This window comes from Chionomys nivalis, chromosome 7, assembly GCF_950005125.1.
Source record: "Chionomys nivalis chromosome 7, mChiNiv1.1, whole genome shotgun sequence".
Taxonomy (NCBI): Eukaryota; Metazoa; Chordata; class Mammalia; order Rodentia; family Cricetidae; genus Chionomys; species Chionomys nivalis.
The window spans coordinates 57,677,838-57,690,779 of NC_080092.1; the positions used below are offsets into that span (position 1 = coordinate 57,677,838).

Below are 12,942 nucleotides of genomic sequence, written 5' to 3' on the forward strand. Positions count from 1 at the left end.
TGGGTAGAAAGAGGAGCCAACACAGAAGGTTGCAAAGTTTGAGAGCAGAGACTGTGTGTTCTAGAATTGTTTGTGGGTCCAGGTTACTAGTGAAGAGGATCCCAGATGTGGAGGTAACAACAAATACGATATGTAGGGCCAAAACGGAAAGACCCTGCAAACCAGGGACCTGGGGACTACATTTGGTCCAGAAGCCCTTGGAGAGCAAAGGAGGGGTTTGAAGATAATTAGAAAAATCCCCCTCTGGCAGTAATTTGGAGAATGGAAGAGGCAATCTTATGAGCTGAGGCAGAGAGATCAGCAAGAAACACATCATCAAGAAGATGATGAGGCCTTGAACAAGGGCAGAGCTGGTGAAAGTGGGGAAAATGGAATGGATGCAAAGGAGTGAAATGGGACAGGTCCTGCCAACCCTGAGAGGATGGTAGGCTGGCTCCAAAATGAACTAATACTTCGCCATGGTAACGAAAACATTGTGTGACACTATTCCTACAGACACATGAACAAATGTCTGCTCACCCCAAATATGGAATCAAAGACAGACCAAAGCAAGGACACCACCAAAGTACAGCATGGTGACCTAATGCATTTTATTGAGGCTACAGGAATATGGGTGAGGGGTTACTTACAGGAGCAGAAATGACTCAAAGACAATAGTTGCATCACCAAAAGTCCACCCAGTGTGAGTGCTGGTTCATAAACTGGAAAAATGGAGGGCACGATACAACTTGCAGGCAGCGTTTGTCTCTTCAAGTTGCTTTGAGTCTCCTCAAGGCAGCTCAGCAGGTTTGAAGAGTTTCTCTCAGCCGTCTTTATGGCTTACATGCTTAGGGAGGGAGGAGTCTACTGAATCTGGTCAGTTTCAGGGCCTTCCTGAAGCCACTGAAGTATTTACTTCTGGAGCTAATGGAGCTTCCTGGCGGGATGGAAAGTTTCTCCTCTTCTTTTGATGTTCTGCATCTTAATCAGATTTCCTCCAAGATGGAAGGGTTTAAGCTCAAAGGAAGCTGCTACACAACATGCTGTCTATCATTCAGGTTCTGGGAACACTTCTTCTCCATGTCCCATGTACACTGACTGCATCACACACAACAGCTCTAGCTTGTCAGAAATAAAGCCCCGACAGCATGCAGAGACCTTCTTCTCCCCTGGGGATGCTTAATCATTACACTGTGCATTTCTGCAATCGCCCAAATCGGAGGAGCCCAGGGGACACATTAACCTCGAATTCCATGCTTCCTTCTCTTAGCATGTCCAGGCTTCTTTGACTGCTCCTCATCCTGGCAGAGCAGCTTCACCTAGGAAGGGTGGCTGAAACACAAGTGTCAGTGAAATAACAGAATGTAACTTGATTTTCATAGTTAACAAGTGTCAGGGAAATAATAGTATGTAACTTGAGTCAGTGCCCTCCCTGGCAACCTTGGGCCTCCCAGGGTGCACTTCTGGGTTCTGAAAGGCCTGGAGCTTTCTTCTTTTCATGTACAGCTTGGTCTGTCATGAAACTCAAAGCTGCAGACCAGGTCACCCACTGTTCAATGAAGTGGAATAGTAGGGTGGAGGGCTGGCTTTGTAGTTACCCACAGCTGAATACCGCCCTCTGTTCCAGAACTCTAGGAGCTTGGGACAGGCGTCCCTTTCCTACTCCACCTCCCACAAAAGCATTGGCTCACAAAGAAGCAAACTTCGGGAATGCTTAAAAAGGTTTTAAAAAACTGGCTTCCCATTTACAGTAACTTAGTAGTAATCTGGATTTTTAAAAAACAGAATAGACGACAGTGGATAGCCAGCCTTAGTCAATATCCACTTTCTTCAAAAGATTTATAGATAGTTAAAACAGTATAATCATGCACTTGTAAATGTCTCATTGTCTGGTATAACACCTACACTTTTAGAAACTTAATGTGACAGTTGTTTATGGAGCTCACAATCTAAGAAAAGTTCTGCTTTGTGGTCACAACAGGATTGGGAGATGAATGGGGAAGATCTCTTCTCTCTCAGAGGCAGAATCTACTGAAGGACCAGCAGAGACATAACAAATGACAAGAACATGTCATCAGGGCCAGCTAATAACACGTACTTTGCAACAACCCTGATGGACTCAGGAGATAGGTACTATTTTCATTTCAAAGATGAAGACAGTGAGGTACGAGTTCTAGAAATCTGGTTTTAAAAATCTGGGTGTTTGACCTCTGTTACAAACATTGTCTCAATGTCATGAACTGAAAAGCAAATGCTTGCTTTTGGAACCCTAAAGGAAAACATTTATGAAGAGTCAGAGAAAGCCTCCATCATGTGGTTAGTCCATTGGTTTTGATGTCAGTACTGAGGTTCTATCCTCCAACAATCATTTTCTAGATTCTTCATCTTGAGTAAGTTCTTTTATTTTTATGAAAATCAAATGAGATGATTTACATGTACACTATATAACAAGTCATCTCTCTGTATGTGTGCACACATATGTGCATGCGTGCTCTGGGGACTGAACCCACAGCTTTGTGCATACTAGACAAATGTTGTACCAATAAGCCATACGCCTAGTGTTGTTTTTAATAGTAATAAAAAAATCTCAAACAGGAAAAAAAAAAGATGAAGAAAAGCACTCCAGGGAGAGGGACCAGCAAGGTATGTAGGGAACAACGCAAAGAACAGAAGGCACATTGGGAGAAGCAGTAAAAGGCAAAACCACAAGGTAGGATGGTCAAATAATGAACAATCTAGAATGTCATGCCTAGAAGAGTTTCTTTAGTTCCACATCAAATGGAAGAGTTGCAGAGCTCTATGTGAGGGTGGTATAGGCAACATTTGTGCTTTAGCAAGAGTGGGCCCAGTGTGTGGAGTGGGCATAAAAGCCCTGTTTAGACAAGAGCTGATTCTGCTAAATTCAGAATGAAAAAAGAATTTGGAGCTGGAGAGATGGTTGCTCTTTCAGAGGACCCGATTCAATTCCCAGTACCAGTACAGTGATTCACAATTGTCTTTAATTCCAGTTCCAGGGAATCAGACTCCCTCTTCTGGATTTCAATGGCACTGCATGCTTATGGTGTATATAACTACATGCAGGCAAAACGCCTATGCACATAAAATTAATTTAAAAAAGAGTGGGCTGGAGACATGGCTTAGCAACCAAGAGCACTTGCTGTTTTTGTAGAAGACATGAGTCTGTTCTCAGTACGTACAAGGTGACTCACAACCACCCGTAACTTCAGTTCCAGGGGATTCGATGCCCTCTTCTTCCCCAGATATCAGGCACACAAGTGTCCTTATGACATACAAGTAGGCAAAACACTCATACACATAAAATTAACAAAACTTAAGAAGGAGAGGGGAATTTGGAGGATGTTTAGGTTGTCGGGTTTACAAGGTTTAACAAATGCCTAGATAAGAATAAAGGAAGGAAGGAAAAAAGAGATGACAACCAGTGAGGGTGACCAGGTGGGTGGCTTTGCTGTTATTCAGAAGAAAGGAAGCTAAGTGGGCAGATCTTGGGGTGAGGGAAAGGGATTGGGTCTTAGGCTGGAGACCTTTCAGATCTGAGGTGCCTGTGTGAAATCCAGAGTGAGCACGCCTGTCATTGTATGTTCTTCCTTTTGAAACAGTCTCCTGCAGTCCAGGCTGGCCTCCAACTAACTATGTGGCTAAGAATGGCCTTGAACTCCTATTCTTTTTGCCTCTAATTTCTGAGCTCCAGATACGTGTGTGTGTGTGTGTGTGTGTGTGTGTGTGTGTGTGTGTAAGACCAGGTCTCAGAGGGGTGACCATGACTTGGAGGCAGTGGGAACAGTTTCTGAAGCAGTATCCCAGAAGTCTGTCTTCCAGTAAGGCTGGATGCTATCTGAGCTCGCATAGCCGAGGCCCTAAAGGAAGCACTGGGGCCCATCTGAATGCAAATGAATCTCTTTACAGATCAAATCCGCAATCTAAGAATTCTCAACTTAAATGTGAGACAGTATATTCATCTATTCAATAAATATTGATTACGCATATTTAAATGGATATGCGAGACATAATTAACAGCAATAAGCAAAACAGAAGAAAATACTTGGCCTAGGGTTGCAGCTGATTGGCTGAGTGCTTACCTAGCATGTGTGTGTGAGGCCCTGAATTTCATCACCATCACCACAAGAAGTGATCCCTTCCTTTGGGAGAACTTATATAATACAAGAGGCATGAATATGAACAGATGGGAAGTGAATATTCAAAATAAATGGGTTTCAGACAGCGTATTAGTTATTCTTCTCCCCGCTGTGACACGTTTGACAAACGCATCTGAAGAAAAAAAAAATGAATTATTTGGGTTGATGTTGTAAGAGGAATCCAGTCTGTCACAGTGGGTTGATGTTGTAAGAGGAATCCAGTCTGTCACGGGGGGGACGGCATGGAGACAGGTGTGTGAGCGAAGCGGTCAGCACTGTAGTGACGGAGCAGAAACGAATGCCAGTGTTCAGCTCACTTCCTCCTTCTCTGCAGGGTCCCTGCCAGTGGATGACATGGAACAGGCCATGGTAGAAGCTGAGCGGCTGAGAAGTAGATGTATTCTAAATATATCTTCAAAGTAGAATGATAAAATTCACTGATGGATTAGTGTGACGGAACAAGAAGAATTGATGCTAAGTCCAGGATTTAAGCTGCTCGACTAACAATAAAGAGAGGGCTACTGTTTACTGGAAGAGGAAGGTTTGGGGAAAGAGCAGGTTTGTGGAGAAATAGATGAAGCAGGGCTTATAGAGATGCCTAATAGACATCCAAGGGGGGTGAAACAGGCAAGTCAGATATGTAGATCTGAGGTCCTAGGAGAGGTCTGGGCAGAGGATCTCCATCTGAGTCCAGGGTAGGAGACATTTAAACAGGAAGGCAGGATCACCATAGGAGCGAGAAAGAAGGAAGAGAGCTGGAAACAGAGATGTGAACACTGGGTCCTATCTCCCTGGGGCCCTTTGATGTGTGCAGGTGGGAAACAGAAGAGTGAAAGAGGAAAAGCCTCTGGGTGGTCAGTAAGTGGGCAAAAGGTCAAGAGAACAGAAGTTCTTAAAAGTCATTGTCAGGTGTGGTCGTGGATTTCTGGGAGTTAAGGCAGGGGGATAGAGAGCTTGCCTGTCTCAGAAAAGAAAAAGAAAGGGGGGAAATGAAGGAAGAGAAAGGTGGGAGGGAGAGGGATTGGGGAAACATGTATTTGAAGGAGAAAGAAGGGATTGTGTTAAATGTTACTCAGGACCAGCTCAACCATGATTCAGTCATTGAGCTTAGCAATGCAGAGACTACTGGTGAATTTTCTTTTGTTTTTGTTTTATGAGACAGGGTACCATGTAGCCCAGGTTGGCCTCAAACTCAATAAGTAGTTCCATAAGTAACAACCTGTCTGAAAGCAAATTTGGGATAGGAAAGAAAAATATCATGTCAATCATAGTCTGTGTATTAGCATTCTCTTGACCCCATAAAGACAGCTGACCCGAGTTCCTGGGAGCTCACAGACTCCGGATCGACAGCGAGGGAGCCTGCATGGGCCAACCTAGGCCTTCTGAATGTGGGTGACAGTTGTAGCTTGGTTTGTTTGTGGGGTCCCTAGCAGTGGGATCAGGGCCTGCCCTGGTGCTTGAGCTGGCTTTTGGGAACATATTCTTCAACCCAGGATACCTCAGCCAGCTTTGCTGCAGGGGGAAGAGCTTGGTCCTGCCTCAACTTGATATGCCATTCTTTGTTGACTGCCATGGGAGGCCTGCCCCTTTCAAAATGGATAAGAGAAAGGGGCAGGTAGCTGGGAGGTGGGGGAGGGAACAGCAGGAGAGGAGGGAGGGGAAAGTGTGGTTGGTTTTTAAAATAAATGAAAATTTTTAATAATAAAAGTAACATCCCCTGATGTTTATGGTGCTCTTGTGCGCATCATCTCAAGCAATGCTCACAGCAACACTGCAGGCTGGCAGGGCACCCTGGAGGGTCCTAGCTTTAAGTTGTCACTCTCTAGCTCAGGTAGAAATACAGCAAGACACCCAGTGGATCTGCAGACCACCACATCTGTGGAGACTCTCCGAAGCTTCTGTCATGGCGGCATGGACTTCATTGCATTTTGTTCCACAGGCACATTGCACAAGTCTGTGGCTCACGGTGAGAAAAAGTGAAGGAGAGTCACAAACAAACCTAGAACAGAGATGCACGTCGGGAGAACTACACTAACGTGTGAGTAACGCTAAGGTTCACTGATTGCTAACAAAGACATGCAAGGCAATCTGTAGGTGAGCTTGTATGTGGTTAGAGCCTGTGGAGGAAGAAGCCTGAAGAATGACTGGACTCCAGAGGCCCATTAGCTTAAAGAAGCAGGGGAGCTGGCAGAAACCGTGCGGCGCTGCTAGAATTTTCATGTACTTGCCGGAATGTTACAAGATGGAAAATAATGTGATTGTAATTTGAAAGGGAAAGTGTTAAAGAAGGAAAAACTCACAATGGGCTTTGGCCCATCAATTCTTGCAGCTGTTGTCTTTACCAACCTCCTCGCTCCACCCGAACTTTTCGCAGGAAGATTTCTCCTGTCTGACAGGAGCGGCTTTTGCCCTCAACCTACCTTTTTTTTTTTTTTTTTTTTTTTCCCTTCCAGGTTACAGTTCCCCTCCTTGCTTTCTTTGGGATCAGACTGCACTTAGAGCTCTTTTGTCCCTGCTTAGCTTCTTCCTTTAGCTTGTTTCCTTTAGAACTCCATAGGTTTCTCCTCGAGACACTACCCCCAGCAAATCCCTCAGGCCAGCTTCCTGTCTCAGGACTTGCTTCTAAGGAACCTGCATTTAGGGAGCCCCATGTGGACCTGGAGAGAGGGCTCCTCAGGCTGAGTGTTCTTGCAGAGGACCTGACTTTGGTTCTTAGTACCCACCTGTCACCTCACAACTGCCTGTAATTCCAGTTCCAGATAACCCAACACCCTCTTCTGGCCTCCACTGGCACCAGGCATGTGCATGGACATGTACATACATGCAGGAAAACACTCATACATGTAAAAAATTAAAAACTGGAATTTGTTTTGTTTGTTTTATATTTTAGTGATGTTATGCTTCTGTAGCTTTTTTACTTTACAGAATTCTTAGTTTCTTTGATTTATTCTTCTTCCTTCTGTGCCAAAGGGAAATGAAATATGTTTATTGAAGTTTCAGATTTGGTTTTGGTTAAGTAGGTCTATCCTATTTATTCCTTTGTTTTGTTTTGTTTTGTTTTGAGACGAGATCTCACACTGTAGCTCAGGCTGGTCTTGAAACCACTAGAATAGAACCATAGGTAGGACTGTTCTATTTAAAAGGTGTTTTTTCTTTCCAGTGCTGGAGATGGAGGAAGCCAAGGCCATGAGTGGGCTAGGCAATGCCCTGCCACTGAGCTAGACTCCCAGTCCTATTTAAATGTCTGTTAGAGTCTAGGGCATAGGTCATTGGTACTGAATCATGAAACCAGGTTAGTGATTTTGATCTTTATTTCCAAAAGACTGTGAGCCAACAACAGAGGGACAGTCCTGTCTCTGTAAGACAGGCAGGGAAGCAAGCAGGTTTCAGACACTTTCAGTTGTACGTATTAGAAAACCTGACTCAGTCTTGCTCAAATAATAAATGGAATTTATTGGCTCATATAACTGAGAAGTCCAAAGGAGAAATCTGGTTCCAGGCACTGCTTTATCCAAGCACCCAGCTTGTTTTCGCCTCTTGGCCCTGCCTTCTACAGTGCTTACTTTATTCCAAGTTTGGCTCCCCACGTGACTCCAAGAAGGTTGCTGGGAGCTCCCAATGCCACGTGTCTTCTCATTCATACCTGGCAAGAAAAACAGATCATGCCCTTGGTGCAGCCAAATATCTGGTTTCACTTAGACTACCCATGAACCAATCACTGTGACCAAGGGAAAGACACCTGTAACCTTTGAGGGCCTTGGGGATGGTGTCTAATTCCCACGAGCCACCTGGATCCACAGCGGAAATCAAGGTTGTGGCAAGGAGACATCAGGGAGCAGAATCTGAGGAGACCACCTGTAAACCCCGACCTGCAGAGCATCTTTTTCATGGACCATCTACCAGGATGCCTTGCCTGGATTGGAGGTTAGGGTGACTGAGCGCAGGACCAGAGAAGTGAGCCTTGCAGTGAAGTTAGCAACGATAAGAACAAATGCTAGCAGCCAGGGCCTGCATGGCAATTTAGTTTGCAATATGCATTTCATCCAGTTCATCTTGATAATTGCCACAGTTTGAAAGGAAACAAGTGTCCTGTTCTTGGCTGTTCAGTATCTGGGCCCCTCCCCCGCTGAGGCAACGCTCCCCCTCAGAAGTCTTCTGTCACTCCTCAGACTGAAAAGGTCAGGCTTGCTCTGCCTGCGCAGGGCTGATTAGCCTACTTCTGGCCAAGCAGATGAACCTGCGGCAGAGTTGACATTGGGAGCTGGGGACACAGTGAAGCAGAGGCTGTGGCTAATTCTAGCTGGGGTGGAATGGAGAAGGCAGAAATCCGGTTTCTGGGGCAACACAGAAAACAGGACACTTGACTTCCAGAGCCAGAGGTGATGGTGGGACAAGCCGCAACAGATGGCACTTAGTGATCGCAGTGTCTTGATTTTCGGCCACTTCAACTGTTCTGATATGTGTATAATCTGTCCAACGTCCTGGCAAATCCACGAATGAGTCAGTGTCTTTCCGCTCTTCTTTGTGTTTATTTCCAGCTGGATGTATTTGTGTGAGGTCACAGTGCGGGTCATCAATAGCGTCCCATGTGTTACGGCTTGGTCACCAGACAGAAGCACTGCTGGGAACTGACAGAACCTTTGGGAGGAGGGATTCGGTGGAACAAGGCTAGGTTACTGAGGCCTTGTCCTTGAAGGGGAAATGGGAACATTGATCTCTTCTGCTCTTGTTCCCTAGCAGCAAAGAGCTGACAGAGGCCCCTGCTGTACCACTGCTGGCCCAGAGCAAGGGGCCAGGCAACCAGGAACTGAAATCGTGAGCCACAAATGAGACATTCCTCTGTTTAGGCTGATTTAACCTCAGTTGTTTGCACAGCAATGAAAAGCTAACACACACACACGCACACGCGCGCGCGCGCGCCTTGCCATAGGTTTGGTTTCTTCTGGGATGTTTGTTTGTTTCTTTTCAGGGATAATTTGGACCTCTAGATATTCGTATTTTTGTGGGGTTTTCCAAGTCAAGTAAATAGTGAAGTATTCTTTGCAGATCGTCTCAGGCCACTTACAGAGAAACAAATTTTGCTTATGTTTTATCTTCTTATCTTCTTTTGGGCAGTGCCAACCTTGTGCATACCAGGCAAGTGCTCTATCAGAGCCACCTCCCAGCCAGCCATTATCTTTGTGCTGGATGCGTTTTACAGCAGAACTAGTTTCTTGGGGCTGCCGCTTGCGGAAACACAATCCTTGGAGGGCTGAAGTAGTCTCGCTTTCCAGGAGAGAGTACAGGGTCCACGAGATTAAATGGCGGCCCCTAGGACCATGTTTGTCACCGTTCTCTGGAAACTTCAGACATCACTTTTTTTTTTAAGCATATGTATTGCTCAAGGTTAAGAGTAAACAGGACAGGATCCTTTCCTCGCTGCTCCGTCTGTCTGGTACCTAAACCCACCACTAGGAAAGGGCTCCAGCATTCTAAAGTTTTTCTTCCATAAAAAAGAAAAAAGAAACAGAAAATGAGAGGCCATTGGAGAGGAGTGTTTAAAAGTATGGTAAGGATGCCGAAGTGTAGCTCTTCACAACTGATGGCTGCTGGTGGGCGGGGGGCAGGCAGGAAGGACTCAGTTCTGCTTAAGGGGCAGACCACTGAGAGGTTGACTATGCTGCGGCATGTATATGGATAATACAAATTGGACTTTATTATTATTTTTTTTCTATAGGGGGATGACAAGAGAGGGGGAGTGGACGTGGAAGGACTGGGAAATGAGTGTGACCAGGGTGTATGATATGAAATTCCCAAAGAATCAATAAAAATATTATGTTGAAAAAAAGAGAAAAGGACATGAGCTGGAGAGATGGCTCAGCAGTCCAAGCACTTGTTACTCTTAGGATTCAGTTGCCAGCGCCCACATGGCGCTCACAACTCTATAATTGTTGCTCCAAGAAATTTGACACCTTCTTCCGACCTCCAAGGGCAATAAGCCCACGATGCACATACATACAAGTAGGCAAAACATGCACATAAATAAATCTAAAGATATTATTTTTAAAAAAAAAAGCAAGGCCAGATAGTGGTGGAGCATGCCTTTAAGCCGGCACTTCAGAGGCAGAGACAGGTGGATCTCTGTGAGTTCAAGGCCAGCCTGGTCTACAGAGAGAGTTCCAGGACAGGCTCCAAAGCTACAGAGAAACCCTGTCTAGTTGGAGGGGGTGGAGCAAATACTCCATGGGGATTGAGAATGTGACTGCTGATATCTAGGGATGCGGTGTTGTGTTTGACCTTTCAATGGGGAAGTGTGAACAAACAGCCACTTACCCTCTAATAAGAACCCACTAGGTCTAGTTTGGTAAAACAGCAAGTTTGTTGGGCTTAATTACAGAGCTTGGGTGAGCAGTTACTGATAGTGTCCACGGTGACCTTACAATGGCAATACACCAAGTCTCAGCCCCATGTGGATAATGACTTCTCTAAAGCTGGATAGATGGAGTCTCTCAGGCACTTAAAACACACCAAGCCTCTTTGAGACCCTGAGACCACACACAGCTGCAGCAGAATTATCTCTGCCTGAGCAGGAGAAGCCGTGGGGAGTCAGGAATTTCAGGTGAGGATCTCATGACCCTTCCCACCCTCCTTCCAAGCCTCCATGCCAGCGCATCAACAGGCTGGATCTTGACTGGGTGCTGGCAGGTAGTCGCGGCTGCCTCTGAAGAAGAAATGCTGGTGGTTAGCTTTGAAGACAGCATTCCTTTAAGTCCTCTGCCCCAGAGAGGATTTAATGGGCTGCATGGGAGCCAGAGCTCTGAGACTGCAGGTAGAGGGCACAGAACGAGGGAAGATACTAAAAGGAGAAGGGTTTGGCTGCCACGGCTACTTATGCGGCTGGGGCAAGCAGAGCTTGTCTGCCATTTCTAAAGTAGATCATTGGCTTGGCTGGCCATCGTCTGGAAAAGGGGTGGATCCCTACTCTTATGCTCTGGGACCACTACTAAATAAAGTAAAAGCTAATTGGACCCAAATACCTTAATCCTGTAACAGTGGATCTGATAACCCAGACGGCCATCAACTGACTCCTAGGTAGGCAGCATATACAACATGGAGACTGGACAAAGGATATTTCATGTTCCATACTGGGCAGAGCAGAACACTGTAGGATTCCATCATATTTCTCAGGGTGGCGTGCGATTTAAAACATGTGAATTGCTTATTTCTCTCTAGAATTTTCCGTCTCATATGTTTGTATCTTGCTTCACGATGGTAACTGAAACTACTGAAAATGAAAGCGGAGACGAAGGGACAACGCTATGTAAGTTCTCCTGTTCCGGTGGGAAACTATAGAACTCGACAGGGCTAGGCTGAGTATACTGAATGTCACGGGATCATGCTCTTTAAAACAGCTGGCATAGCTAGACAAGGTGGCTTTACCTACTGAGCCATCTCGATGGCCCCAGAGCTTCCTTCTTGATATCCCGAACATAACCACAGTGAACATCTATTGCACTTACTTTTCAATGCTTTTATAGGAGTAGAACTGGATTTTTTTTTTTATATGTGGCTTTTCCTGTTAGGACTCAAGGCAACTAGATTACAACTTCAGTTGTATCTCATATTTATTTTATATGTTTACCAAAGACTGGCCCTAGATTCTAGCAGCAAATTCTAATGGTCCCAAGTGTTTGCTCTCTTGCCCACATATAACAAAATATGCCCAGAGTCAAAGGCATTTTCCAATGAAAGAAAAATGACGAGAAACCAGAACTGTGTTCTGCTGCATACAGAGCCCAGAGTACAACTCACAACCCTTAAACTACACACACCAAAAAATAAAAATAAGTAAATTAAAAAGTTCAGTTACTAATGATATTCCAGGAGGCAAAAATCTCTGCCTCCAACGTTGATGAAAATGCCTGCCGAGACTCAGTTGGCATAAAGCACAGTCATACCCTGAGCCAGCTGGATTGTGTCTCAAGAGGACAGGCTGAAGCACCAGAAGGTGAAGAAACTGATGCTATTTATGGGGACATTCTGCAGCCACCTCTCTGTCACAGGTCTGGGGTAAGTGATGCTTAGAGCCCTGGAGAAAGCAGTTACCCACATACCGCAAGCCTGCATGAGAGCCCGAGCACCCAAGGAGACCCCGCTCCCAGAGCAGGGCAGCGGCTTGCAAAAGTACCTCATAGGAAATAATTACTGCCTGCTTTCTCATACGCATGGGAACGCCTCAGAGAAAGACCAGATAATAAATCCAGATAAAAATCAGGGAAAGTGGTGCAACCAAAGATAAGACAAGATTGGCAGAAACTGTTGCAGATTTCCAGGGACAACTGATGCTCCGGTCAAGTCTCCAATGTTGCCTTCCACCCTGCTCCCCAGCTCTGTCTTTACCATTTTCTTGATCCTTAGTTGTGCCCTACAAGGTCTCCCATCCACAGAGTGGCTCACCCAGTGGATTCCAGTAAGCACAGTCTCTCTGTGGGCTTACGGAAGTGAAGAAAAGACAGGTCGGGTTAATTAGAATCTTGGACTTTCCGCACTGTAAAGATGGGGGCGTCCCTTCCCAGCAAATGCATTCTAGATAAGGCGCTATGCTGAGGATGACATGAACACTTACCTATATGCTAAAATCAAATAACTTCTTCCTCTGCTATGAAATTGAGATTTTTTTTTATTTAAAGACAAGCATTTCTGTCACGCTTATTTTCTCCATCCAGGGATGGTCAGCTACAGACATTTCCCCTCCTGTAGAAAAAGCTCATGAAGAAAAAATGAACTAAAAGCTCATGGAGCTGACGTGATGGCACACATCTGTAATCCC

The 12,942-nt window shown here is 45.3% G+C and overlaps 1 protein-coding gene across 1 annotated transcript in view; it reads left to right on the forward strand.

Annotated features, from left to right (window-relative positions):
- Positions 1 to 11,373: 11,373 nt before the first annotated feature.
- Positions 11,374 to 12,942, forward strand: part of Tmigd1 (transmembrane and immunoglobulin domain containing 1) — a 53,024-nt gene continuing 51,455 nt past the window's right edge. The window contains exon 1 of the mRNA XM_057776220.1: positions 11,374 to 11,433. Coding sequence (XP_057632203.1) covers positions 11,432 to 11,433 — 2 coding nt within the window. The 5' untranslated portion in view covers positions 11,374 to 11,431. The remainder of the gene's footprint in view (positions 11,434 to 12,942) is intronic.